General features: G+C 47.0%; 1 protein-coding gene across 1 annotated transcript in view; it reads right to left on the bottom strand.

Annotated features, from left to right (window-relative positions):
- Positions 1–365: 365 nt before the first annotated feature.
- The window catches only part of LOC147230219 (vasoactive intestinal polypeptide receptor 2-like), a 52,211-nt gene continuing 42,755 nt past the window's right edge, over positions 366–9,821 (bottom strand). The window contains exons 9-13 of the mRNA XM_086153466.1: positions 8,379–8,448; positions 7,656–7,747; positions 5,727–5,856; positions 5,598–5,639; positions 366–5,518 (exon numbers count right to left, since the gene is read on the bottom strand). Of these exons, the coding sequence (XP_086009592.1) occupies positions 5,345–5,518; positions 5,598–5,639; positions 5,727–5,856; positions 7,656–7,747; positions 8,379–8,448 (508 nt within the window). The 3' untranslated portion in view covers positions 366–5,344. The remainder of the gene's footprint in view (positions 5,519–5,597; positions 5,640–5,726; positions 5,857–7,655; positions 7,748–8,378; positions 8,449–9,821) is intronic.

Raw genomic sequence — 9,821 nt, 5'->3', positions numbered from 1 at the left:
GATAAAAGCAAAGGGTTGTGTCAGGAAGGGCGTGCGGCATAAGACTTGTGCCAAAAAAAAAAAAAAAAGCGGTATGTACAGTAATTATGTTCTTTAAAAGTAGCTGCTAATGTGAGAATGCTATATTTTAACAAGCTGCCCCAAAGTTTAAGATTGTGAAATACAGTTTGTCTAGTTTTAGGTGGCTGGATCAACACTCTTTCGCAGCGTCTTCATGACGTTCCAGTTCCTGGGGGCGTCACAACTGCCCACAAGAAGGCGCAGGCATACTTAAGGTAGAGTCCAGCTCATGGGATTCAAAATCCGAAGGAGACAACGTGGGAGTCATAATTTTCACAGACGTAAATCCACACAGTGCAAGCTTACAAAGGTAGTCTTTATATGACATTCATGGAGTCGCTGTACAAACACACAGGTTCAATAGGGACCACGATGCCCTGCATCATATCCGCCGACAGGAAACACCAAAGCTACTGACAAGTGGTTGATTGACATGACATGCAAGCGAGCGATATTAGCATACTGTTTTCAGCGCATGTGCTAACACTTCTCTTAAGGCATACAGCATTGAGCATCAGGGCGTCCCACATTGGTATGTTTCGGATGTTTTAATTGGTCATTTTAGCTGTAAGCCTACAGGTTTCGGAGCCGGTTACATCTCACATGTTCAGGTTGACTACGACTGGTACCTTCAGGAAAACCATCTAAACTCCTTGTTTGTCCTTCACTGAGATCTTTCAGCTGGTTGTCTTTCCTCATCAGGCTCCTGTTTCCTGAAAATGCCTCTGTTTGCCATTCAAAGCAGAAGATGAGGTTTGATAGGCGGAGCTAAAACCGGGTCGGAGTCTAGTTTATTTGTGTTTGTCGCTTCACTTCTAAACGCCTGGCATATTTGTTCCGCAGTTTTTCTCTTCGGGCTCAGAACTATTTCTTGATCACCGCACTTCCGTTTCCTTTCAACTCCAGCGATGCGACTCGGTTGAAGCCCGAAGCCAGGGATTTTGTACATTGTACATTCACCGCGGGATCCGAAAGGCACGGCGTGTTCTCTCTGTGGGCTGGCCAAGTCGCTGTCGCACCCCGAGAACCCTAACCTACGTACATCGTGGTGCTCAGAACCCTCTGCCAAACCGTCCCGGGTTCCATGCCCCGAGGTCAGGTGGAAACACGGGAACAAAACTAACCACTGTGTCGCAGGTACTTCCAGCAGAACACATGGAGTTCTTGAAGAGCGCATGAAATTTTGTGTTCCGCATAGAACAAGCCCTGGGACCTTTGGGTCTCCGTGCAGGTGAGTAGAGAGCCACCCTGTGCAAATGCTAAGTCAAAGCCCTCATCTCTTCCTCAAAGCATGACATAAAGGAAGTGACCAAAGCAAATCAAGAAGAGAAGAGGAACTCGGACGAGACCACTTTTTGAGCGCATCTGTCTCTGCACGAATTTTGAAATCGCTCGAAAGTAGAACCTGCGATTGACATGTATCGCCTGTATATACATTCATTTGGCAACAACTGAACTCACCCTTCAAGTATTCCAAATTTAGAGGATTCTCCTAGCCTTCTGAGAACTTTGCAACTCCTCAATTCGGAAAACGTCTGTCTGCCTTCTGGCCCCCTATTCCCTCCACCCTGTGATTGGTTTCGTTTCTTAAAAAATTCCAAAGCACAAATTCCCCAAACTCAAGAGTATCCCTTGTGTCGTAGATGATACCGTGCTGCTTCCACAGAAGTGATTTCTTCTCCTGGAGACCAAACCGATGTTTGTTAACGGCCTCTCTTTAAGGCACTGCAGTTTTGGGTTGATGCTGAATTTACTTCTAAACGCCTTTTCAAAACAAAGGAATTACGGCTCCCTCTCGGTTGAGGGCGAATAAACCGGTTCGTGTTTTCCAAAATGCGGTCGCAAAAATAAACAGGTTTCCTGTATGCCTTAAGTCAGGTGTCTTCACAGCCCTCCCGCCCTGATGGCGACACTCAAACACAACACGTGGAGAGAGGAAGCACAACACACCACAGACGGCTGAGGTTTTTCTGCAATCTTGGTGCCTCTCAACCGATTTTTACAACAGATTTCACAAAAAAGAAAAAAAAAAAATCTGACAACCATTGATCAACAGCAAGTACAAAAGGCAAACACTGAAAAAATACCATGCAACTGACAAAGTATCGATCACAGCGTTCTTACTCACATTTACTTGGAGGTAAATGTGATTCACTCTCTATTTACAGTAAAAATCACCTTGCACCAATCGGGGTCGAGATATTTGGAAGTGAAGATTTAACAATTCTCTCTGCGTTTGCTGTTGTCGCTGGCTTCTTTTCCTGCGTAGCTTACCGAAACCGGGCTAAGCTAAGACTAGCAGCCCCCACGTGACTTTGTTCCCGTCGGAAGCTTCCCGGCCATTTCAAGCTTCACCAGGAAACTCGGGGTGCGGAGCTTTTGGGAGTCCTCATAGGCCCTTCCCACAACTCACAAAGCATGGCGGTAGTTTCACTATGTTTACCGTGGGTACCGATTTATTTGGGGCCAACTTCCCCCCCTCGCTCTTCTTCGCTGGTTGATCTTTATAAATCCATGGTGAATGTGTCGCACTCACTGGCCACTAGCCACTTTGAAGGCCTGACTGGATATTACAAAGATCTTCATAGGTCATCCTTTCGTCCTCCAAACTATTCATCATTGTACATCAGCAAACCCTTCTGCTTTTCAGCTTTTGACACACCGACTTCAAATTGACAGTCGTTTTAGAACACCCTGTTAGAAGAGAAGGTCTCCCCGGATGACATATGGAATAACTGCTTCATTGTCTTCTTGCAGCCCTGCGAGTGAGAACAGGGTTCTTGCTTCTCGCGGGGATGGAGAGGCTTTTACGTGCTTCGGTTATGTTGCCTTTTGTAGCTTGGTGCTACCTGATTCAGAGGAACCAGGGAGCCAGAGAGAGGCGGATCGTCATGGTATCCACCAGTCGTTACTCAAGTCCCTTCTGGATTGTGGCGTGGTTTGCATGCCCTTTTCTCAGTTACAGCTCAGCATGTTGAGAACATGTACAAAAGCAACTTTTTTTTGCTCCACAGGTCAAGACAACGATACAAACGTGTCCAACGATTTCCTTTAAAGCTCTAAGAATCAGCCGGAACCGGGAGCCCCAGGCGTGTCAATCGCTACGGTAAGGGTTTACTCTAATTCATGGTTGATCGGTCGGTCTTTACAGGGAAATGTACCATCTGAAGCCCCTCCTGAGGCCTAAGACGCCTCAGTTCTGGTGGGTGAACCCAACATTAATTCCCCTGGACCGGCTCCGTTGACATCAAACACTACTGACAGGGTCTGGCTCAGACACCTGGGCGGGAGGGTTTACATGTAAATCTGTGACTCATGGCCATCGGACGCCGGGGGAGTGCAAAGAATGGCTCTTAGTAATGGAAATATTTACTTGGGAAAGGCGGAGGAGTGAAGGAAGCCATCAAGACCAAGATCCTCTTGCTCGCCTCCTCAAAGGGCACAGCTGCGGAGGAACCTGCCATGATGGCGAGGCAGGGAACGACTCCCGACCCTTGGAAATGCAACCCTTTGGCCAAGAGGGGTGGCGCTTATGGCTGAGCGGCAGAAGGTCTTTGGTTGTGTTTGACATGCACGTTTTATCTCATTTCCACCTGCCGAACAGCTGGAGTTGGAGTTTTTTAGGCGTACGTGACCCTAATATGATAGTTCCTTGTTGTCATTCTTATTCTCAACATGGGAACCAGACAGAACAGTGCATCGGTTAGTGCGAGTCTTAGTTCATAAAGTTTAATACTAGTCTGAGTTAACCTTGTTAACTTCACCGGGTTGCGCAGGAGAGTTAACTTACCCACGGGGAGGCTAGCATTAGCATCATCAAAAGCTAAAGTCCACATCTACCGTGGCCAGTGCTGTTTGATACTGGTCCTCCTCCTTGGCTTCATCCATTATGCAAGACAAAAAAAGAAGTGGGGTCAGGTTCCCCTGTGGTATTATGGGATGTATTTTGCCATTTGTATTTCAAACGGTGAAGATCAAAGGTTGGTTTTGGGGCCCGAAACATCTGACGTGGCTTCGTCAGGCGGTTCAATTGTGATTGAAGAATCTTTTATTCTGATTTCAAGCGGAGCGGCGTCTGATTGCTTCAGTTGACCGCAATCACCGCCGCCTCTGATTGGCTCCTGCAACACGGCACACGGGAAATTACTTTTTCTTTTTCCCTCGTTTCACACAGTTTCTAATAGAGATGCCGCAGCTGATTTGGCTCTAACATCTGCCTAACGGGGTTGTTTGGGAGGCTGGCGTCGCCGAGGCGCGTCAAATAGATACTGTAGAAAACGCCTTGAGGTTCTTGGGCCGAGCTGCAGGATCGGCCACTACAGGATCATCGAACAGAACTGAACTCTCCCTGCTCCCCCCGCCTCGCTTACTTATTTTATTTATTTGTCAGGCTGCTCCCAGGGTTTTGGACAAAACAGATTGATTTTTTTTTCAAATCCCAGAAAATCCTTAATTCAATGGCCAAAGCTAGCATGAAAGAGAAAGCTAGAAAAGAAAGGACGTCTATTTTGTGAGTTTTCTCCGTCCTTGCTTTTGAAGCGCCAAGACGTTGGTTGCTTTCAAAGCAACAACACGCCAAGTTCTTTGCACAAAAAGCTGAGAAAACACTTTTTGCCAAATGGGGGATTCTGACAGGAACACTGGTTTCACTTTCACTATCATTTGTTTTTTTTCACGCTTGCTAACCAACATCGCTAATGGCAACCTACTTCTGCTGGACAAGGTTTTTGTAAACTCTCCTCAGAAATGGAACAACTGCTTGAAACAGAGTCATCGATTTAAAATCTCATCATCGGCATGGAGGACATCGTTCATTAATAGAGCGGGCACGTTAAGCTTCCTGATTGAATGCAAGGGACGTCCTGGGACACAATCCGAGCAGACGCTTACCAGGCGAGTAGCTTTTAAAGTCGATTAGCTTCCTGGAATATATACTTTGTACTCTTTTTAAATACCGTACTTGGAGAAGAGATACGCAGCTCTGGGGGGCTTCTCAGGCCACATGTTTACCCAAAAAACAATGGATTCAAAGTTGCGGAGCGTACACTAGTCAGGATCACACCTTGATACCTCATGCCTTCAATGAAACCCAATCTGTCCCAGCAAGAATGGCTTCACTGACAAGAAACCCCTTTGGACGGAATCAGAACAACTCCAGGTTAATTCAAAGGACACTGGCAAGGCTCTCAAGGCGTGTCTGAAAATGGCCACCTGGTTGAAATGTCGAAAACTTCTTTTTTGCAGAACTTTTTAAACCAGGATCCGTGCTCGGAGTAGGGGGCCGTCACATCACGGTGGTCTCCGACTGCAGGATGGACTGGGTTCGGGAGTTGCGGTGAAACTGCACCGTGTGCTCGGAGCCGTTGCGGGAGGTGAGGGTGCTGTTGAGATGCTGGGCTTGACTCAAGCGGCAGTCCAGGCAGAAGCTGCGCCACTTCCTCTTCAGTTCGCCCTGCACCTGAAACAGAGAGGGGTTTTCATCCCGAGTCCGGCTACCGTTGCGCCAAGCTTCTGCATAAGCATTTGTCATTTCATACCTCGCTGTTGAGGAAACAGTAGAGGATGGCGACTACCAGACCCTGCCAGAATAAATCACACATATTAATCTGAAAATAAAACGTGCGACAAAGTGTGGGGCGACAGAGGAGAGAGGAGGAACATGGCACCTGGAAGGAACCGAGCGCCAGGTCGAAAAATATCTTGTAGTCCTCTGCGATCGACTCGCTGGGGGATACAAACACCACGTAGTGGATCCCAAAGAGCGGGATGAGCAGGAGGGTGGATTTGGCCAGCCTCCTGGAAGACACACACATTACATGAGCTGATGAGTATGAAATCCAGGACTAGATATTTTACGTGGAGATGTTTCCAAAAAAGTTACTCCATTGTGAAAGGGGGCTACCGATAGGGCTTTTGCACCCGATTGTCACCTGCCAGGCAAAAGTAGAGCCGTTTGTTGACTCCGCCCCTCAGGATGGCTCGGCGAATCACCGAAAGGCAAGGCGGACGGGATCCGGGACCGTTTGGCAAAGGCTGCGTCACAAGAACTCCTGTAGTCCCGGTGTTAGCCCAGCTCTTATCTTTGCTGACAGCGACCACGGAGGGAATTAAAACGTGTTTTGCTAGATTTCCGAGCGTTCTGCTGCGTCATGTGTTCACTGCAGCTCAGGGCGTCCCAGGAAGGGGAGGCTTTTGCATCAGGATGACAATGATGTTGAGTGAATAAGTCAAACTGTGTTTAGAAGTGAGCGGTGAGGCCATACCGGAAGGAGGAGGAGGAGGCTACCTAGAGAGAGATAAAGTGAGTGCGGGATAGGACGAGATCGGGCCCTTACATAAGAAGGTCAGGAAGATCACGTCTGATGAAATGAAGTGTCTCGTAAATGATCTGTCTGGATATTTTGACCTTCAGTCCATGGGCTGATGGGTGGTGCCAAAATTGCTGAGTAGGACGGATGACAGATGAACCTATATTGGCTTTTAGGTTTGTACCTTAGTAGCTTCTGTGCAAGGGGCTTGTTGGTGTGTATGATTGGCATGTTCTTCCCCATGGCAGGAGGAGCTCCTTCCAAACCACAATGTGAGTTGGTGATTTACAGACAAGGAACCAGGTGCTCCGACCTGGCGTTGAAGGTGGTGAAATTCGTCAGAAGAACAAAGTGCAGTCAAGTGTCCTGGAAGATGAAATCCATATCGTTGTGAGAGGTGAGATCATCGCCTGAAACTGGTCACCACGAGTTTGTGTGGTGAGGGGGAAGGTAGAAGGTAGTGGATCCTCCACCACCTTGGTTCACTTGGATGGGGAACATGTGAAGCATACACTCTATATATCCGCAGAGGAACAATGGGTGTATTGGTGTAAGAGGGTTTGCCAGCAGGCAAAGGTTTGAGCTTGAAGTCTTCCCTTTGAGTCTATCAAGACCATGAGGCTTATGGAAAGCCTGGAGAGTTGTAATCTTGATTCTAAGGAGAAGATGGTCTTCACCATGGGAAAGAGGGTCCACTAGAGGTGAAGTGTTTCTTGCTTCTTTGACTGCATTTTTCAAATCAGACGGGTTTTGCAGAGCATTTGTGTGATTGTATCCTGGATGGACGGGTGCACATCTTTGTCTTTGTCCCCTTTGAGGGTCAGCGACGACGCCTGCGCCCTTCCACACCACTGATTGGCTTTTTGTTGGGAAACCCAATGGATATGCTGAATTGAATGAAAAAAAAAAATTTGGCTGATCAAGCTCCCTTGATGATAGTGACTGGAGACATCTTGTTTATGAATCTCCCAATCTTTCACTTCTGTCCGCACCTGTGTCCCTTCATCGATGCATGATAATCACTTGCATCATCACACCAGGTGCCAAACATTATTTCTTTTGCAGATATTCGAGCTATCATTGTATCATGTCTGCTGCTAGCATGTTACCATTAGCACTATTGTACCCCAGCTGTCCATCTGGTAAAAGGCAGTACTTGCTCCAGGGGGAAATTTGGGGTTTCTGCATATGATTTTGTCCAGACCTGCTCTACATGGAAAGTGTCACCACACAACTCCGTTGTGATTTGGCGCTGTGTAGATAAAATCCCGACTTCGCTGGACTTACCTGTACTGTGATTGGTCAGTGCCGCCCACGTCAGGACACCGCAGCTTCTGAACCAGGATGCGGATGATGTTGATGAACAGGATAAAGTTCACCTTAGACACAAGAGAGGGGGAAATGACAGTCAGATCACGCTTCCCGGGACTTTGGGAAAACTTTGGATACTATGACCGCAACTTGGAGCAAATCCGGGTGTACAAACACCCGTCTGTGAAACTGCAAACAAATAAAAAACTGAATTTGATTTAGACTTCAATAGAGGATACCACTGGATGAACTTTGCAAAGTGTTGCAGGGCGTTTAATCCCTCAGACTTTTTATGTTACGTTTATGCGCCACTGGGCGACACGTTTAATTGCGCGTATCATATTTCTGCCCTTCGTCCACACGTCCTCCAGCAGAAAAACCATCTGAGGTTGGAACAAATTACGCTGGGATGTAGCTCAGTGGGAGACTTGGAACTACTGTGAAGCCAATAGCCTTTGTTGGTCACCGCGGAGGAACGTGGCTTCCCTGTTACCGGCAACTGAATGCCGGCAAGAAGGCTTTCATGTCAGAACACAATTAATGAGGATTTTTTCTAATGTTTGATCGTTTTGCTGCATTTTACTATCAAATTATTACCTTTGAATTTAACTTCCTTTAAAGCGGGGTGAAACTACAAATAAAAAAAAAACTTTTCTTCAAAGCAGAGGGAAACCTCTGTGGAAAGCTAGGAGGACCTACCATGATAGAGAATCCAATTGGCCCATTGATCACCCAGTTGGGGATTGGGTTGTCGTTTCTTTCCCAGCATCTGACAGGACAGCAGAAGCAAAACGGTGAAAAAAGTAGCATTGAACATTTCCCGCGACGAATGGGGAATCTTCTCGGAAATCGGACGCTGAATTGGGACGTTTGGCACCAGACATCGTATCTTCACGCCATCGCCATTATGCAATTCATTTTTCGACAATGTGGGCTGCTGTGAAACATCCTGCCTCTGCAGAGGACACAGTGCAGGGGAACGGAGAGGAATCCCTGATGCTATCGCTAACTAATGCGCCTTTTCGCATGAAATACTGCAGCTCAACACTTTCAGGCTGTATGTGGAGGTTTTCAATCCTCCAGGTCACAGGAATTCTTGCCAAAATCTTCTTGCCCTGGCAAATGGACTTGAATTTCTTTACTTGAGCATGTTTCACCCCTCATCCGAGAAGCTTCTTCACTTCTTTTTGTAGGGTGCGTCAACCAATTTTTCGGAGCAACATTCAAGAGGTGTTGGATTCATTCATTCATTCATTGTATGTACCGCTTATCCAGAAGTCAGGGTTGCAAGGGGGCAGAAGCCTATCCCAACTGTCATTTGGCATCAGATGGATTTTTGGCCTTCGATCACAAGGCCACATAATGAGACGTACAACCATTCACTCTCTCATTTACCCGTTCGAACAAGTAAGTGTCTTCAATAAATCTCCAGCACGTGTTTGGACAGTGGTGGAAACCCTAAAAACACGGAGGAGCCCCATGCAGACACCATCATGGAGACTGCACATTACCAATTCGCAGCTAAAGTTAAAATTAAAAAAGGAGAATCTGCATCACAACACTACTTGCTTTACATTAGTTTTCATGAGAATGTCCAAACAGAAGAAGTGGCGGGTCTTCTACTGGCTGTTCCTTCAGCACTTTGGAGAAATTTATTCTGGATTCACAACCAGTATCTTACAAAGTTCCAGGTTTTCTGCTGGTGTTTTCAAACCCAAATGGCTGTGGCGTTGCTTTCAGGAGGTGAGAGGGGAACAGCAGAAGGGAACTCCAGGCATCGCATCCTTTCGTACATATGGTCACCCCAACGCGCCGTCCATTTTTAGAAAATGCCCACATGCATAGATTCTCTGGGTAATGACTTCCCATGTCAACTGACCTCTGCCTCGTATGCTTTGACAACAAAGATCCCTTTAATGACTTGTATGCTCATGCGATTATTCCATTAACCGAGCCCCCGGATCCCCTACGGATTGGCTCTCACTAGCGGAGTATAATTTGTGAAGTTTATTAGATAAACGGAAGCCTGATGGTGCATGGAAACCCCCCTCTTTATCGAACAAAGGTGAGAGAAAACCCTTACTGGGGTGCCATAATATCCCAGAAGGAACAAGGCGCGGTTATTAACAGCATGTGGCGTGC

This window comes from Fistularia commersonii, chromosome 10, assembly GCF_037954325.1.
Source record: "Fistularia commersonii isolate RoL2024-O1a breed Wild chromosome 10, RoL_Fcom_v1.0, whole genome shotgun sequence".
Lineage (NCBI taxonomy): Eukaryota > Metazoa > Chordata > Actinopteri > Syngnathiformes > Fistulariidae > Fistularia > Fistularia commersonii.
Note: the sequence above shows the minus strand (reverse complement) of the source record. Positions and strands in the feature narration are given on the sequence as shown.